This window comes from Pygoscelis adeliae, unplaced genomic scaffold, assembly GCF_000699105.1.
Source record: "Pygoscelis adeliae isolate BGI_AS28 unplaced genomic scaffold, ASM69910v1 Scaffold270, whole genome shotgun sequence".
NCBI classification, from domain to species: Eukaryota; Metazoa; Chordata; class Aves; order Sphenisciformes; family Spheniscidae; genus Pygoscelis; species Pygoscelis adeliae.
Window position 1 is genome coordinate 793,388 of NW_008823916.1, and position 19,699 is coordinate 813,086.

At 42.6% G+C, this 19,699-nt stretch overlaps 1 protein-coding gene across 1 annotated transcript in view; it reads left to right on the forward strand.

Moving 5' to 3' along the window:
- PAPPA (pregnancy-associated plasma protein A, pappalysin 1) overlaps positions 1-19,699 on the forward strand; it is a 179,641-nt gene that overhangs the window by 38,211 nt on the left and 121,731 nt on the right. The window contains exons 3-4 of the mRNA XM_009319278.1: positions 14,692-14,837; positions 19,253-19,546. Of these exons, the coding sequence (XP_009317553.1) occupies positions 14,692-14,837; positions 19,253-19,546 (440 nt within the window). The remainder of the gene's footprint in view (positions 1-14,691; positions 14,838-19,252; positions 19,547-19,699) is intronic.

Sequence of the window (19,699 nt, forward strand, 5' to 3'; positions counted from 1 at the left end):
AGTCTGATCAGATGTGGGATTAGGGGTAAAATGTGAAGAATTCCACATTGTGTGGTAGGAACGAGCTGATCAGGAGTTTGCCTCTTTGTTTATTGATTCGTTTCTAATTTCCGTGATACGATGTAATGAGACTTGTGCCCTTGTCAGACTCGCAAATTACATTCGTGTATCGAAGAAGACAGGTTAGGGAGTGTTGAACAGAAAGGAGTGAGGGTGTCAATTTAAGCTTCTTTTGCAGTCAGAGCTCAGACATTGATTAAATAACATAAAATCCAGATGATATCAATTAATAGACCCATCACTGTAATCATCTACACATTTTTTGTGCGCCTTCCAAAGGCACAAAAGGGAATTATATTCCCAAGACAAGACCCACTGACTATCAGTAGCGTGTGGGTATCAAAATCCCCTTTACACTTTGAAAAGCTTTGCGTTAAGTTGTGTTGTGTTTCCTTGATTCATTTATTTGTTTTGTTTAATTAAAAATGAGACAGGGAGAGATTAACTGGTGAAAAATTCTAAGTAAATAGAGAAATATGATACACTCATTTAGAGAACATGGGTAGACCTCAAAAAGGCCAGAGCTTAGTTTGCTTCATGCGAGCATCAGAGAGTATGGAAATGTTTCCAAACTGTCTGAACTGCTTAGGTTTGCAGAACTGGTTGAGAACAATTACAAAACAGCATTTTTCTGTGATCTCCTGATTTCCATGAGCTTGATGATTCCTGTCTTCAATCCCAGCAAGCGCAAATGGAGACAAACATAGGCATGCCTGAGAAATATTAAGAATTACATAAACTTACATTATTCGAAATACCTGAATATGTTTGGGCTTGGCATTTCTGGTTAAGGGTTTTTATTTTGCCTTCATGTTTGGCTTGCTTTCTGTTAAGGACTAATTCTGCAAGTTGCTGATTCCTCCCAAAATGTGTAGTCTCGATGTTACTGCACTAAGTGCTGAGCATAAGCATTGGCTATTTGTAGTTGTTGCTCAGTTAGTTCCTTAGGGGAACAGTCATGCCATCTGCTCACAGCAGGTATAGACACACAGCGTAGGCATGATTTAGAGAATTAAATCTTAAAGTCTTTATAATTGCTGGAGAAAAGGTAGGTTCTTCCACTAGGATTCAGAGCACCTAGGTTAGAGGCTGAAAATAGCTATGTAAATGCCATGCACAGTTTACATCAGGCTTCCCCATCACACTGCATTCCTTAACAGTCATTCGATCTTTTCTATTTTTATGTATATAATGTTGTTCCAAACGTATGTTATGCTTTCTGTCTGGCCTAAGTTACATATCCCAAGCTCTTTGAAGTGAGTAGAAAGATTGAACTCCCAAAAACTTTGGTCTTTGGCTTGGATCTCTACATCCAGAGCACGAGTGAGGTCGAGAACCTTCCTGAGACGAAGGGCAATAGCTAAGAGGAAAGCTCCTACAGAACAGCACTGCACTCAAGTAGAAGAAATGTTTTGGGTAAGGATTGATGGCAACAGTTCACAGCGTTATGAAAATTACTTCCCTTTTGCCTCCAGCCTTTTTACCATGACTGTGTCAGTGCCAAAACCCAGAACTCACTCACTAATTCTTCCAGAATTGATCGGTCATGATAAACTTCCAAACACAGAGTAAAATGCTTCCGTCAGACACATCAGAGTGTTTCTCCCAGTTTGCCTGAAGAAATCTGTGCCGTTTGATTCCCCTTCCCCTGCACCCAGCTGGATTCAGAAAAGGGCTAGGAGTTCCTGGCTTCCACCTCATACACTCTGAATTCCTCTACTAGTTTTACTTCTGGGGATAGATTTATTCATGTGTTTTTGCTTCAAAATGCCTTCTTTTGTCTTAAAAATGCAGGCTCAAATCTTTAGCTATCCTCATCTTGATCAGACACAAAGTTCTTTTTTTTATCCCTCTGGGAACAATACCTGAAGCATTTCCAGTTTTGATCTATGCAAGCATGAGGAGGAGATAGCCCAAAATGTGGTTCCAGGATGCCTTCTCCTCCCCCCCAACTGAATAAGGCAGCATGTCAGGTTTTGCAAAGTTCTTGAGATGTACTTGAGCTGGCAGCAGAGGAGTTGTGGAAGTGAGGGAATTCATAACAGCCCCCCTCTGTCTTTGACAGGGAGCTGCAAGGCATTTCATGCTGACATACGTTTTATAAATGCAGGTTTGTATAATTCAGGGTCTATGTGTGGGAAACAGTGGACAAAAATGACAACCTGCAATTTTTGCTGGATCCTTTGCAAAGCTAGTTGTGTAGGCATCAAGATCTTAAGTCCTGTAGTAGTTGTTAGTGACATGTTACCAATAAATTACTGCAGCAAACCAGAGCAAAAGTTGATGTGTGGTTGAGATATGCAAATAAAGTGACAAAGGGTGCAAATATTATGGGGAAATTAAACTGCATGGCCTGTCTATAGCAGTCGTACTCGTGGCAGAAGTTGGTCAAGAAATTTGCCATAAAGGAAAATTAGAGTTTTCCCCCTCTTGTGTTAGTATGCGACAATGGAGAACAGACCTTTGCATTCTCGTAGCCCTTTGCAAGAGGTCTGTGTTTGATTCAAGTGGATCCACAGGCTTGTGGTGCCAAAACAGGCAATTTCTGCACTCATGTCTGAAGGCCAAATATATGGGTATGATTTCCTATAGTTTACTGTTACATGCTGGATCAGTATTGTACGTTTCATAAGCTGCCAGTCCAATTTTGTAGGGTCTTGGGAAATGTGTCCTCCAGGGAATACTTACAATCAGCTTTATGTTTTGGACTTACAGTGCCTGTTTTCTGGTACACATGTCAGCAGATCCATATGTGAGGCAACTCAAATGTCCTTCCATCCGACTAATAACCTGGGCATTAGATGCCCACTATTTACTTAAGGGGTAGAGGACCTTCTCTACTTGATATAACCTTCAGTTCAAGAAACATCCGCTCTCAGAAGCACGCATGTACAATGGTATTTGCTTTACCTTGTATCTATGCAGAAGTTGCAGGTCCTGCACAGGTTTAAAAACCAGAAAGTCTAAACATTCTTGAGTGTTTGGAAAAGACACATTTACATCTTTCCTCCTGCTGTTTGTCTCTGGCTCAACAGAGAGAAATGAGGGGCAGGATTTTGATGTCAGGGAGTTAATTATGTTAGCAGTATCTGTTACAGCCATTGCTGCCACGTTTCGTCTCCCAACAGTAGTTGCTTGACAAAGTCACGATCTACTAAGTCCTCTCTCCTGTTTGCTCTTTTCCTTTCTTTCTGTCTTCCTAGTGAACAGGAATAGAAATTAAAAAAAACCACACCCCCCCTCCAAAAAAAAAATTGTTGGATTTAGAAAATACACTGTCCACAATATTTTATTTCTGCAACTCTGAACTGTTTTCATTGCAGGTGTGTTGGTGTTTCTGCTAGATCACCTGACAATTTACTGTGGATTCTGGAAACTTCAAAGCTAAATGTTCTTATGTGAAATTCTGTTTCAGCAGCTGACATTTTCTGTTTCCTTGTAATTTCTTCACTGCTGGGAAAGAACAAGAGTAACCAGCTTTCGTAGATCTCATAATATTTAGTGGGTCTTTGACTCTGACTATTCAATTTTCTTTTTTTTTTTTTTTCCTTAAAAAATGTGTTCAAGACTTCGCTGTTGAAGATAAAGACTTACTTGCTGGTATGATCCATCAGTAGCCCCTGAAAAAAACAGAAAACAAAAAGAGCTAAATATTAGTCCTTCGTTGTAACAGGGAGAAGAAAATCTCATGAACTCTGAAAATGTGAGGCTTTTAGTGCCAGGGCACAAGCTTTTCTTGGTTTCCCTGAATTGAAGTCTCCATCACCAGACTGTGTTCCTTGTGATCTCACTTTGGTGTCTCCTACCCTTTCCTGCATAAGATGAAATAAGAGGAAATTTCAGCCAGTCTCATTTGAATCAGGTTTTCATTTCTTTCTCAGAAAAGAGGAAAATTGGGATTATCCTAACCATAAGCCATTGATGATCTGCCCACTGCAGCAGGACCAACTTTATGCACAACCCTGCCAGGAGGTTAAGAAATGAGATTTGGAAGTCCATGAGTTGTAAAAACAAAAACAGAAAAGAAGCGGCATCTCCAAAGCAAAAGTGATGTTTTGCAAGATGCATATTTGGACTGGTTATTTTGGCCCATCAACTCCAGAAGTATTTGTAATAAACATGCTAGGTCCTTTGTGGTTATATATGATTTTATTTTATTTTTTTGCTGGTGTCGGCCTGATTCCAAGTCGCCCTTCATTCCAATAGCAATGTATATCTCACTTTGTGGCACGGGGTTTATGTGCAGGGAGGATTAGTGTCAAAAAGTGAGATGAAAGGAGCAAAGAATTTGATCTTGTTCTTTTTTCATCCTGCATTTTTTACTGCGTGTTGACTAGGGAAGATGCTAAAGGACCAGCCCCTTAAAGTCCCAGCTGCACACCTCAGCAGGGACAGTGCCACGTGTCACCCTTGTGCAGGAGCTGTGACTAATTGCAGTCTAACTGCGAGCACCCCAAGGCCACAGTGCTCCCTACCCCGACCAGTGTTCGGCTTCCTAAAAATCCCAAATATTCCCACGGTAGGTGACCCCCCAGAGCCCACCCAGGCAGGGTCCTGACCATCCTGCCTGCCTGCGGTTGCCTGCTTACAAGGGCAGATGCACAGGTAGATGGAGCCCAGGACAGAGCAGTATCCACGCAGTAGGGTAGCCCCATGCTTTCCGTGGACTCTAAAGAGGGGACACAAAGCATTTCCCAGTGCTCCAGAAGTTCCAAAACCTGGGTCACTCCAGCCATGGCTCCCAAGGGTCACGCCAGCCAGGCACTTGTTTGGGCAGGCTGCAAATGTGACCTCAAGCCTGACCCCACAGCCACGGGGATGGAGATGAGAAAGACAAGGCTGGAGTTGAATATTAGTAGTGGAAATTATTAGACAACTTTAATACAGAGAGTGGCTATGAGTTACTCCTATAATTAAAGAAAATTCTGTGTCAAAGCCTCAAGTCTCCTCTTGATCTCTAAGTTCCAGTCTGATTAACAGAAGCTCTACCTAACTCTTGACCTGATTCCATGGAGTGATGACAGGCTGCATTCCTGGTCTCTGGTGCTTTTCATAAAAAAATCAGGTTTGTTCTGGTGACTGAAACCAAAATGTCCTTTATTTGAACTGTTGTGTGGTGTGCTATGCACGTATCTGTTGGTTGTTCTTGGAAGCTTTGGGATGAAAGGTGGTATGTAAATGCCAAATATTATTAGAACGGTGGCTGCTCGCTCATTGAAAGCAGAGCCCTGGTTCCACAAGAGAATCTGTTTATGAAGTGAATGTGCTACGTTGTCTTCAGAAACAGTGAAGCCGAGGGATTCAGGAAGGACCAGCTTATTGTAGGGAGCTCTGACTTTCCATCTGCTGAACATCGGACCTTTAGGACGTTTTTGGAGATTGTAAAATATGAGGAAAAGATTGTAAAATAAGAGTAAAGGCTTGTAAAATATGATTAGTGGCCACCAGCAGAAAACGTAAAGGATCAGTAACACAAGCCACCACTTATTTAAAAGAAAAATGATCCATATTATCACAGAACATAGGCTCAAGAGATCGAGCTTCTAATCCTAGCTGTCACCCTGAATGATTTTGTTACTTTGAACAAATTACTGCATTTCTTTACCTCAGTTTTCCCATTCGGAAGACAAGGAAAATTATTCCGTTTGCCTATTTCATGGCTTCTTCAGTCATGGTAAAATTTCTTGAGGGGAGGCCCAGCGCAAGGGTTCTTGTCCCGCTTTAGTATCACTTAAGCCCTTGGACGGGGTTTGGAGTGGTGCAGAGGGCTTGTGTCAGGGCTTTGACCAGAGTGGAATTTCTCTCTTCATGTTTAGGAAGCATTTTGAGGCCCAGAGGGGAAGCACTGTGGAAGTGCCAAGCAGTATAACTAATGGTTAAAATAGCCTAAAATATATATACCTTCCTACAGTGATTTAAATTCTCGAGTATACGTGAATGAGGTTTGCTGCAGCCAAAAGAGGTTTTCATAAAGCGGCAAAGGAAATCTGTTTTAACAGAACGGGTTCCTGAAAATATCCTAACGCCACTTCTTTCTTTATCGTTTGACTTTTCTCCTTGTTACAATGGTTCAGCCTGTAGAGTCTGGAAAAACATCAGGGTAACCAGGGCAGAGGGAATATCAGATGGAGATGAGGGATGGATAAGAGACAAATTACAGTACATTTCTCATGGGTCATTTGGCTCTAGTCTTGAAAAGGAGAGAGAAAAAAAAACCCAAAGTAGTAAAAGAAGGAAAAAGAGACAATCAAAACAAATAAACCTGCCAGTGCTGCTGATTTCAAAGGTCTGTGAAATGTGCATATATGCTTCATAATGCTTTGCTATTTTAAAGAGATGCGTCTTGAAATGTTCCATGCTTTAATCCTACTCACTGTCTCAGAAGTTAATTGTACAGTAAGATCACAATTCTCTTTGCCAAGGCTTTCCCTTTGTTTTCTTTTTTCTTCCTGCAAGTTGGCCAGCCAGCATATCTTTTCCTAGTTCTGTGTAGTCGGTTAGCTTAATTATTTTTTATGGTTGTGCGAGGAAACGGAGCTTTTCAGTTCTTGCTGCACAAGTGAACTCAAATGTTGCTCCACTCTCGGACATAGACCTTGCAAAGGAATAAGGCTCAGTGATCGCATATTTATGGTCTGTAGCACTGCAACTCTTTATAAACCTACATAGAGGTTATATAAAGGTGGGGTCTCTGGTATAAGAAGTCGGCAGTAAACCCTGGGAGGATAAAGGGAGAGAGGGAACAAATAATTTTGTGTACGTTAACAGCCACCCCAAATTTCTGCCCAGAGCTCAGACAGAACATGTTTGACATTTGAAAAATTTTGCATCATCTTTTTCCCTGAGCCTCTACTCTTTCTTATCCTGGCCAGAACCAGCAGAGAAAGTGCGGGGGGGGGGGATCCATTTTCACTGTATTTCTGAATCTCAGCCCAGGTTTGTGAAGGATTTGGCAAGGATTTACAAACCTTTGAGAGAATCCGTGTGGAGATCTGAGGAAACCCGCCTCCCTCCTTAAAAAAGCAAGTTGCGTTGGCCAGAAATTGGGCAAAAATTGATCGTTTCAACTGAGGTTTCCTTTGAGATTTTGGATTTGAACCTGAAGCTGCACTTTGAGAATCAAATTTTGCTCTCACTAACTCTAGATTTACACTGGAGCAAATACATCCCAGTCAGAGCTGATATTTGTGTGCAACCCAGTGAGAACAGAAGTTGGCTCAAAGTGCAAGCTCACATGAACCAAACCGAAAGAGGACCCAGAGCTAGGCTTGGAGTAGTCTAACCATCAGGTTTCTTCCAACCTGTTGCTGTGGTTCAGCCCACTAAGTAGATATTGCATTTACAACATCCAGAAGTTATCTATAAGCGATTGCATGGAATAAAGCTATATCATTTATTAGAGGTCTTCTACGAGAAAGTCAGATAGGGCTGAGCAGGGGTGCACCATTAGGGTTCTATAGATGATAATACTGATTTTTAGAACTTAGTAGCAAATAATTTCCTTTATGTATGGGGTGTTTTTTTTCCTTGCAGTCCTACAGATGTATAGTGCAAAATGTTACAGTAGAAATGTGCTTATTTCTAGGACTGTCCTGCTGGAAAGCCAGCATTTCAAAGCAAATGGAGTGAAACTGGTGACTTGACAATTGTAAAAATTCTCTACTTTAGACCAAGGAGCTGCTCTCAGTCTCTGTTGCAGGATAAAGAAAACCCAGACCCAAAGGATTCCCATATTTTGCATAGTAAAAATCTTATTTTCTTTCTATAATTTTTTTTAATATTTTATCTTCACAGGGTGACTAAAGCCTGAGTCACTAGCATAATGGTAGAATTAATTCAGTTTGGAAAAGAAGGCACCCTAGGATCAACAAACACCCAGACTTTTGTAGCCATGTGGGCTTTTATTTTGTAATACATGTTGCTTAGGGTTTGTCTTAACTGTAGGACCTGCCACCGATGTAAAAAAACCTCGTCCAGCTTTAACCGTCTAACCTGAATGCATTAGCAGTGTCACAGAGAGTGCTACGGAGTTCAGCACAGGCTACCAAACCTACCCAAGAAGCTGGGTTTATATTTGAACAATTATCCTAAGTATCTTTTCTTGGATCCTTATCATTATTTTTTTTTTTCCCAAAAAACATTCCTCCTTTCTTGTAATGGGAGATCAGATTTGGGGGCTGTAGAGGACATTTTGCTGCAGCGGATAAACCAAAGTTCTTTAAAAGCTGCCAAGCCTACATGTGCTGACAGAACTTGCAATTTATGCTTGTGGACATGACCTAGTGACTGCCTGGTTTGGATGCGGTCGGAATTACAGTTACACATTTGGATTTCAGTGTGAACACAGGCAGTGATCTGGATCTAAATTGGGACCTGAAGCCTTTCACTTTGTAATATTCTGGCTCCGCTCTATTTCAGGCTGTGTCCCAATCACTGAAAGATTTATACCTTTATCAATAAATTATCATGACTTTTACTACACTTACACCAGTGTCTTAAATTAACACTAAACTAAATGTAGATGAGGCACGCTTCCTGCTTCACATGATTTATGGCAATCCGTCTGAAATGAGGAGCAAAATTAAATCTGCCAGCAAAGGCAGATCTTTAACATCGGGTCAGACAAAAGTTTTATTGCAAGTCCGCTGCTAAAGAGGGTTTGTAGGTTGTCTTTTTTTGTTCAGGTTTTTGATAGACCTGTAGCACTTCAGGCAAAAAAGAAGAAAAAAATGTTAGAAATGTTTGTAGGTCTGAAATCTCTACTGTGTACTTTATGTCAGGTTGGAGGTGATAGACAGGACAAATGTAGCAGTTACATGGCACTGATAAGCTCTCAGCTTGAGGACTGTGTCCTCTTTTGATGACCTGCCTCTGAGAAAGATGTGCAGAGTGCAGATGAGAGCATCAGAAATGACCAGAGGTCCTTTAAAAAAAAAAAAAAAAACAACAAACCAGTGGGGAAAGGCTGAAGCAATAAGGTGGTTTTAGCCTAAAAATGAGATGGTTTACAAGAGATATAATAAGCTTTCAAATAAGTAATAGGTTTGGTAAAGCAGAAAGGAATCATCTAATCTCCCTGTCTGTGGTGAATGGCACAAATAATCATGCACATCTGTTGCAGAAAAAAAGATTCAGGTAGACCTTCAGAAAAACTTCCTGACCGTAAAGCTATTGAAACATGGGCTGCAGGTTGCTGGGGCAGTGGCAGAGTCCTTGTCATGTGTGGCCTTAAGTATGAGCTAGATAAAAATTTGCTTGGTGTGACATATTGAGATGACCCTGCTTTGGGGTGGAGGGCTACCAGCGATGGTCTCTGGACATCCTTTCCAGACTTGTTTTTCTGGGACTCTATGGCAGAAAGCAAAAGGCAGCTTATACACTGGCATCAACACTGTGTCTGCAAAAGGAGAGTTCCATGTCTAACCACCCAAGACTGAGAAATCACAGGGGGAAAAGCTAAATTACAATTGTGCACGTCTGCCAAATGGCCCCATTTCAAGGTCAGCTTTCAGTGCTGTTGAAGTCACGGCTCTTGCCATTATCTTCAGGAAGAACGTCATTTATCTCAAAACCATCCTTGCTGTTCACTGCAGATACTGAAAATGTCTAGGTGGACACTGCACCCTAAAACCTTGGGCCCCCTGTGTTGCTTGAACAAATGGGACAGAGAGTTGGTGAGTGCCTGTCCACACACCGGCTGCTGTGGTCTTTGCTGCTCTAATGAGTTAGTGTCAATCCTGGGACCAAGGGAACACCACTGCGACGTATCAGCCACACCACATTGGGAACCACACCTGGATCTGTCACAGGCTACCGGCAAGTATTGCCAGGGCTGTCCAGAATTGCCTTCTCTCTGTCTGCTAAATCGTATGCCATGGTTTAGGCTGGGCTGAGCGCTGTTTTGAGAGCACCAAATGAAAACAGAAAGAAGGAGTCTTGGGAAGGAAAGTGATGTGCTGGGTCCCTGTGATTCCAGCAGATTTACTCTGTCCTGCCATATGCTGAACCTGCTAGGTAAAGGATAGGACACTGTATGTCAAGAGATAAAATGGAGACTTTTTGAGGCTAACTTCCCAATTCAGAAGATGCTGGTGGTTTTGGTTTGTTTTGTTGTTTTTTTTAAATGATGAAATGCAGTGCCTTTTATTCCTAACAAATTCATCAGGCAGTTGGAGACCATGCTCCATAGTGAGCAGATAGCAAAGTTCCTGCTCTGTGTTTGGGTGGGGTCTTGCAAATAATCCCTTAAGTACTCTGTTTATTTTCTTGCTGTAAAGTGACACTTGTCTTTGAAGGAAAAAACCAAAACAAAGTCAAATAGAGAATAACTCAGAGCAAACAGTAGAAAACATTTCCTAACAATAAGGGCTGGAAGGCTCCGTGTTCCTTGCAAAAACAACCATGAGTGCAAGAGGCTGCACCCAGCCACATTAGGGAAACACGGGAAAGCCACTCTCTGACATGGAAGAAAATGAGGGAGGAAGAGTTTCCAACCCAGTTACAAAACTGCTCGACTCCAGTCACCAAGGCCAGATTTAATACGATTAGACCTGATACCACCCGAGTTTAAAAGCCATTGTCAAATACGCTTGTAGCTAAGCAGCAGAGATTTGTGGCTGGATTTGGCTTTGGAGCTGAGGGCCGGCAGAAGGGAGCTCCTCGCAGTGGCCCCCATGGGCAGATGGGGCTGCTGGCTGGGGGCTTCACCTCACCGCCCGGGGACGAGTCCTGCTGCAGCGAAGCCACAGCCCAAATGGACGGGAAACGGGCTTGACAGATGAGACGGGCACGGGGATAATGGCTCATGTGACTGATGGGGCAGGCTGCATGGCGGGCAGGGCGGTCGCGAGACACTGCTGGATGAGCTGAAGACTCCATTAGACTGAAACTGGAGCACTGTACGGGATACGTATTACTGCTGAGTTCTGGGGCTTACTGGATAAGGACGAGCTGCTGTACAGTACAGTTTCAGAGGGCTATTTACACTGCAGTGGAGGAAAAAAGCAAACCGAAGCTGTGCATTGGACAAATAAGTTGGTGAAAAGATTTGGGTGGGAATGTGCACATTGCCTGATATGATTTGGTGTCCCAAATGGCCTTAAACAGCCCATAGAATTTCTATGTCTAAAACAGATTCCAGCAAAGGAGATCTTTTATGATGCACTAATAGGCTCATTAGGCTTTCTTGGGCAAGGCACGCTCACAGCATCGTATGTTTTTTCCATTACAGGAATTACACGTGTTTTGTTGTGCTTTGGGTTTTGTTTTGTTTTCCACATAGACTTGCCCTGACAGTTCCCTCATTCAGGTTTATATTGGAGGTACCATCTCGAGCCAATGAATTTTATGAAATATGTTGCTGGCACTCACGGAGAGATGCATAAAGGAAATATTCTAATGACAGTTGGAAAGGCTTTGATCCCTTTCCAAGACTGCACTCATGTCTTTGAAATGCGAGTTTGGCAGTGCTGGAAAGGCTGGGCTCTTTGGCTCTCTTTGGCACGAGCCCATGTGACAGACATTATGTCCTCTATCAGGGGACCCACATAACCTTGAGAAGTGTAAGCAATGCTCACAGATTGCATTGGGTCAGATAGTCTGGGCTGATAACAAAGCAGCCGCGGCAGCAGGGGGGAGTCAGCCTAGTCCAACGCAATAACTGAAAACTATTTTGACCTGGTAACTGTTGGGTCTGCTGCCTGCGGCTACGTAGTTGGACATGAACTGCAAAAGTAGTTAATTTATGCCTCCTTGAGTGTAGGAATGTGGTGATGATGGATAGGGATGGGAGGTTATTAGAAACATGGGGAGGAAGGAGAGGATGGAATTCCAGCTCGTGTTTTTATCTCTTACACACACGCGCGCTGGTTCCTTTGCATACATACTCTTGGCTGTCTTGCATGTGTGCACAATCCAAACCCTTGCTTTCACACTCACACCTCCGTTCATGCACGCACATGCAGGCACATGTTCACACGCTTACAAGGGATTTGCCTGAGCTAAATGCTTGAGCATGTTTATGTGTTGGGGGTTGCTGACTACTTTTACAAAGGGGTATGCATTTGCTTCCTCCCAAGCATGATCTGTTTACACCTACTCCTGTGCAGACCCTTTGCTAAAAATGCTCTTAGCATTCTGTTCTTACACCGTTTGAATATATTCTGCTCATTCGCAGACTTTCAGTGTCTGGCAGAGAATTAGTGGTCAGAGAAATACTATAAAACCAAGTCTGATTGACTTAGTACGGTGGATTTACATAAGACGTGAGTTCAGTCTCGGTGATGCACTGATATCACTGGCCAATTAGTTAAATGCTGTCTGCTCTGGATGTTGTCTGCAGTAATAATCCATGTACAAAAGAGCCCTAGATGTTGAGGCACATTGCCTGTATGCAAGTGACAGAGCGATTGTGGCCATGCACTGAGGATATAAATGGGGATTGGATTGTGTAAGCAATAAGCAAAGAGGCAGCTGAGAATAAAGAAATATTAGTTTAGATTATTTGAAACCATAAGAGAAGAGCGAGGATAAAAATGGTAATCTCAGGAGGGGAGTTTGATTATAGTTACTCCTACAGGGATTTGCATAGGCCATAAAGTATCTGCATCCAGAGTCAACAACTGCAGTCTCAATACAGACAGCGGGCCTTTCCTTCCCGCTGTGATACAAAACACACAAACATTTTTCTACTCAGAGGTACGCAATGCTTCTGTTTCTGTCCTTTTCTCTCTTGCACGAAGTATCACATCACTCCCACATTCTCTCTTACACTTTTGCTCACCGTCTTTTACTGATGCTGCCGTATGTGCAGGCATACACATCGTCCCCTTCACATACACACATCCTCCGTCACATATTCCCCCAATGCACTTACACTTCCATTTGGAAACGCACATTAGTTCTTGTATGTAATTTCAGGCTATTGCTCATGGACATGTGTAAGTATAAGCCCATGTTTGGAAAAGATGTTTTCAAAGGCACAAAGAAGATCCTGGAAATAGATTAAGTGCAGCCTCAGAACATTGTGCAGATACATGCAGAACAAGCTTGAGGAGCTAAGGGAAAGATCTGTGTATTTTCCATAGATGTGTTGGGAACAGTGGAAAGATGAGAAATGTGTAAAGGGTCACAGTGCTGACCTGTCCTTCAGGATGTCATCCACATTTGATTGGAAGATAAACACTGTATGGAATGGAAACATACCCTTCCACTGGTGTCCCCAAAGAGCGCGTCTTCCTCCATGAGTCAGTGAGGGCCTGGGGACACCCAGCCATGAACTATTTTGGAGGCAATGACTTCAGCAAGTGGCAGGGGAAGCTATTGTGGAAATATGAATGTGTTTTCCACTGGGGAGTCCTCCAGGGAAGGACAGAAAGATCTTGGTGCTGAGCCAGCTCCCCTATTTTTTCTTCACCCTTCTGGGAACGAAAGCCTTGCAAAGTATGCAAGGAACCCTACTTACTGAATGTGAGTGCGTTTGGTTTGTGAGAGCTACATGAGCCCTATACACACCCATGCACATACGGAAAGGGGGACTTTAGGAAGCAGGAATCAACCTGCTCAAGACCATCATGGTGTCCTTTCCTTACAAGCTAGTCAGCCATGCTTGACTCAGTGTGATCTCTCTTGCCATTGTTTCCACCTGTCCGGTGAAGATAGTACAACTCATCCTTGTTTTAGATTATGTGTTAGCACAACACTTAACATCAAAGGACAATGTGAGCTGGAGACAAAGAAGCAATGGGTTTACTCTTAACGTTTCACATTCTCCAGCTTTACTCTGAGTTAGAGCATCACTGCCACTGAAAGCAGTGTGGCACCATGGTACATGCTTCGGCAGGTAGCTCCTCCTGTATTCCAGTATTGACAAAGTCTACTCCTTCAAAGGAGTGCTCAAAGTACTTCCAGTGGCCATCAAGCTTAAGGGATTGGCTTTGCTTGTCTGCAAGAAGATTGCTTTGTAACCTCCAGACGTCCCAAAAGCCAAGAAGAAATGCTGCTCACCTTAAGGAGCCCTAGGAATTTATGTCATGGTATGGTACCACTCCTGTGGAGATCTTCTGCAAGGAGATCTTTTGTTTCAACTTTGCTTGCTGGAAATAGCAATTCCCAAACAACCGTCCTATGTCAGGGTTAGACCATGTACAACTCAGCAGAAGTGACTGCCACTGGTGCTAAAGGAGTAACTTTGTGAGCTGGTGTTAAGTTGTTGCACCAGCCTGAAGATCTGAAACTTGTTACTGTGAAGGAAAATTAGAGGTAACAATAATAAACAGCTTAGAGGAAATGTGCAAGGTAACTGCTGATATAAAAAGATTTACTGACCATAATACATGGTTAATTACATTCATAATAAATAGATTCCTATACTTATCTTAGGAATGTGGACAGCTTTATATATTTACCTTGGATTTTGTGGCCTTAGTTAATCGATGGCCTGAAGTCCTTAGATGAGATTCACTACATGAATGCAAAGTAATTGAAGTTTGGGAGTGGATTATTAAAATATTTCAGGTGACTGATATGCAGGATATTGTAAGATCTTTGCCTGGATTGCAGGACTTCTTCAATACTTTGTTGCTTTTTCTGGCACCTATAGGGAAAAAAAAAAGCGCTTTTCTTTTTCTACAGAGCATACTTAGATGTCAATGAACTAAAGAACATACTCAAACTGGATGGATCCACACACCTCAATATCTTCTTTGCCAATTCCTCCGAGGAAGAGCTGGCTGGAGTGGCAACTTGGCCCTGGGACAAGGAAGCCTTGATGCATCTAGGTGAGTGATAAAGATGTTTCTTCTTTGTAAAGCATTCTTTTGAGGCGCTAAGAAGGAAAGACAAATATGCGTTAAGCTCTGTTCTGATTTCTTATCATTCCTCTAATATATAGTCAGGGGAAAAAAAGTATTTCACGATTCCCAGATACTGGCTCACAACCAGGAAAATATTAGGTTATAAACCCAAAGCATATTATGGTATTTGTAGATGATGTCAAGCTGAAAGTATTTCACCTTTTAAGTGAAGCTACTTTAGAGGGCATTTGCTCCATGGGAGCACTTTGAGAAGAAGATTGGGGGGATAGGTGGGGGGATGCTAGACAGAAGTGAATTTTTAACCTTAGCCTGTTACGTTCTGATCCTTAGTTCATTACTTAGTAAGTGTTCAATTAATTTTCCTACAGGCTGTAGTTAAAATTTGTTGCTTTTTTTCTCTACCAATGTGCAAAAGAGCAAACTGCTGAGAGATTGTATTTCTAATGTTCATTTGAGTGGAACTGGAAAGAGTTCACTACCCTGCAGATTGCCCTGCATGTTTCATAACTAGGTTGCTGACTATGGCTGCTGGAACCCAGGGATCCAGACAAAGCTGTGCAACCTCCCAAATGACTCATTGCCCTGACACCTGCAGTGCCACTGGACCTGTGCTCCTTGCAGAATGTCAGATGAACCTGAAAAGGTTCAGAAGGCACCGACTGAGTCTGTGTGTACTTCTCTTAACTGCACAAACCTCCCTGGGGCTGCAAACCTGATCTGGTCATCTTATAAGAGCAGGGATTCTCACAAGTTTTCCAGATATTTCTCCAGCCTGTGTAGACCTTCCTAGGCTGGAAGTGAAGTCTAGTTTCAGCCAAGTTCAGTCTTTGTGAAGGGCTGTTTCAGCCAGTTTTTATATTACCCAACCCCACGTTGAGCAAAACAAAAACGATGTGGCTAATGTAAACCTAGACAAGGAGAGCAAAATATGGTGTTTATTATTCTAAAGCATACTACGAGAGCTGAACTGCAACCGAGCCATCAGTCAGGGAGGCTTTTCCGTGTTCAAAAGTACATTACCCCAAGACCTAGATGTTAACATCTCTTTATAGTCACCTGTCTCTATAGCTGAGAGAGACTCCATGGTCTGACCAGGCAGTTGGAGCTGGCTGCCCTACTTCCATTAGTAAACGTTTTATTACAACATCCAGCTCCACAGCTGCTCCAGAAGAAGTGTGAGCAAACTTCCCTTCCCAAGCACCGACACTGACACACATCCAGTCTCCTGCCAAGCTAGGCTGGAAGTGAAGCCACTTGCACTCTGACTTGCCTCCAGCCCCATCTCCATGGGGTCCTGCTGGGGGCACCCAAAACAAGACGCTGTAAATGCCTGCCAGTGAGCATTCCCCATGGCAACATCCTGTGGCAAAAACAAAGATAGATATTAACCCCAGCCTCGGCCAGCACCCACACTGCTGTGATTTCTGTCACTTTGTAATACCACAACCCCCTACTCCTGCACTAGCCCCACAGTAACTCTGTTTGCTTCTGATTGTACAACAGTATGGGTTGCTGGTGGGAAACATTAGCCCTAATGCCACTGCTGGAGTGAAATAAGGCTGCAATATAGCCGATCCTTCCTTAAATGAGTATTTTCACAGCTTCCCTTGGTGTTGCCATGGCAGGGAGCAGAGAACAAGGGGAGAGCTCCAGAGTGCCAAGAAGAACCTTCTGCAAGAGGACTGGGGCTCGCCCAAAGCCCTGATGAGTTCTTCTGTCACTTCGTTAAGCTAATTGTCAACATCATGCCTGAGCAAAACAATTTAAATTCAGCTCCTACAGTGCATTGACAGAATTCATTGACCAAAATAAGATCTCACAAGAAAAAAAAGACATTAGCCAACAGTTTAAAGTTGACTTGCAGTGGAAAAAAGTAAAAATAAATAAATAATGATCATAATTTCCTGTCATAATAGGCCTCCCAGACCTGTGCTTGGTCTGTAAGAATTCATCTTTAATCTTTTTTACTCTCTTCTATAAATCCAATATGTACTTAATAAAAAATATGAAATATGTCCTGTGGTGCAGATCTAAAGGCTGGGATAGAGATTGTCTGGGTGAGGGAGTTTATCTTTTCTGTAAAACTGCAATTGATTTAGATTGTTGACAGCTGTGAAAAATATAAATTTTCAACAAAGGCAAAAATAAAATCTCCCTCTCCAGCTGCTTCAGGGCTGTCCAGTGCCAGAACCATTTACCCAGCCTTTATTTTGAAGGCATGTCCTGCTGAGGAATTTCACCAATACTCCTGCCATTGGAAAACAAACCCTGGAAGTATCTTTGGGAAAGAGACCCTCACAAAACAATATACCAGGGTACTCTCCGGGTGTAAATGGCTCCACATGGGTAGACCGCGAGCACCAGAGGACTCAGAGCATGTATTGTATAAAGGGGGAGAAAGGGATGCAAGGAAGATGGGGATTGCAGTGGCTGCATACTGGTAGGTCTGTAGACAATTAATTGGGCCTGTGGAGAGCTAGTGTAAGGACCAGTGCAGTGCTGTGAAAAGGATGTGCAGATGCTGCATGTGGCAAAACAGGCTGGTGTTGCAGTGTGATTGATTTTGTTCACTCTTTTGTGTCTGTGTTTAAACTTGCATGTGTCCTTGCAAGACATCCGAAGTGGTCCTTCCTCTCTCTTCAGCATTGATAAAATTTCAGCTGGAGCACTGTATCACGTGTGGACAGTGTACTCGAAGGAAAACGTGAGACAATTGGGAAAACCAAAGGAGAACAATGGTCAGGGAGGTCTAGAAAAAGGATTGAGCTACAAGGAAAGGTTGAATGGATTGCGGTTATTCAGACTGAAGGAAAAGAGCCTGAAGTGGGGATGATGACAATCTCATAAAAGCTGATGAAAGGGGAGGAGAACCTTCTGTTCTTTGTATCCGTGTGAGGCAGGACTTGAAGTCATGAACTTAAATTGCCAAAAAATCAATTCAGATTAGATGCGAGTTAAATCCTTGCAGCCGTAAGGATACTGAGTGCTGAAATTGATTGCTGGGGTAGTCATGTCATCAGGGGTTGTAAAGAGACATTAGACCAATATGTCTGAGGGATGGTATACTCCTAATTGGTCCTGCGTTGTTTGAGAGTGGAATTAGATGACTTCTTAAGATCTTTTCAGTCTTGTTTTCCTGGAATTCCATGGTTATTGCAACCAAGTCTCCAGGCAGATGAGAAGGAAGAGTCTATGGTGTGTCAGAACCCGGTGATCTCATCTTCCCTGCACTACAGTCACCAATAAAGTTCCTCCTGCCAAAACCTTTTCTCTCCTCATTGTCACTAAATTATTAGTGTACCATATCCAAGATTTATTTTCCCACTATAACTTTTACAAAGCAGTCTCCCGTTCTCATGGTAGGCAATATACACAAACAGTTTTAAATAAAAGGCTTGGAAAAGTTGAGGTCAACAAGCTAAATAAAGAAAATATGAAGCATATCATAAATCCAAAGGTACATCTAGCTGAGCTAAAAATGTAATTCTTATGATTAATTCAATATACTGTAAAGCCTGACTAATTTACTGTTTGCTTATCTACACATCCCATAATGCATACAACAAAAAAATCACCATTGGTTTTCTTTGTGCACATTTAACAACCATGCAATTCTTTTAGAATTATCACATTCCAGGATTTCATATTTTTTGACACATTAGACTTATGCATATTCATTAGTGGACTGTGCGGTTCTGATCAAACTAGGCTTGTCTGAGTGTTTGAACAGTGTGTGTTTCTGACAGTTACTTCAAAGCTGTTTATATGATCAGAGCACACCCCACAAAGACTGTTCCAGCCTTGGGTGTATTCTGTTGTCTTTGTCCAGCTATTAGTTTGCAAATATTGGTGCAACCTGCTGTAATTTTTAGGGTGTTTCAGAAGTTAATGGGCTTCTATTATATCTTTACTCTGTGGAATAGTATACAGAGAGTGCTTCAGCTATGTTTTGTTTGACTCTTGGTATCAAATGCATTGCTTACACTTTTCTGGGCAGAATCCTTCTATTTAAGTACACTAAATGATTTGAAATTGCATAGTATGAGGTAATTGCATGTAGGATTTTTTTTGAGTTAACAAACCAACCAAACTGACCATATTCAGTGGAAAGACCGATTGTTACTGTGTTTTTGGTTTAGGACATTGGGCTTTGTCCCATGATTCCTCATCCTTAGAGCCCCAGATTAAGGGTGAGATTAAACCTTGCTGTGCAGTTTCTCTGAGCAGGCGATGTTCCCGATTGTGCAAAAAACAGTCTGTGCTATAGAGGATCCAATGAACTGCCAGTGGATCTGCCCTTAGGATTGTCTTCCTTTCCCTTTCTCTTGCTGTTCTGAGGAAGACAAGGCAAACAAAGCTCTTCTCTCTTCCCCTTGCAGGTGGCATTGTGCTGAATCCTTCTTTCTATGGAATCCCTGGCCACACACACACGATGATTCATGAAATTGGGCACAGCCTGGGCCTCTATCACGTCTTCCGGGGAATCTCAGAGATCCTCTCCTGCAGCGATCCGTGCATGGAAACTGAGCCCTCCTTCGAGACTGGGGACCTCTGCAGTGACACCAACCCTGCTCCTAAGCACAAGCTGTGTGGAGATCCTGGACCTGGCAATGACACATGCGGTTTTCACAGTTTTCTAAACACACCGTTCAGTAACTTCATGAGCTACGCAGGTACTTGGGTTTCCTTGGTTTGGTTTGCTGTTGGTGTCTGTGGTTGGGCAGGATCAAAGAATAGCAGTATTACCTCTGATTTCTACAGTCTGTTTTATGCAGGGGTTTATGCCGATGTGTGTGTCCATTGGTCTAGGACCAGACTTGATGAGG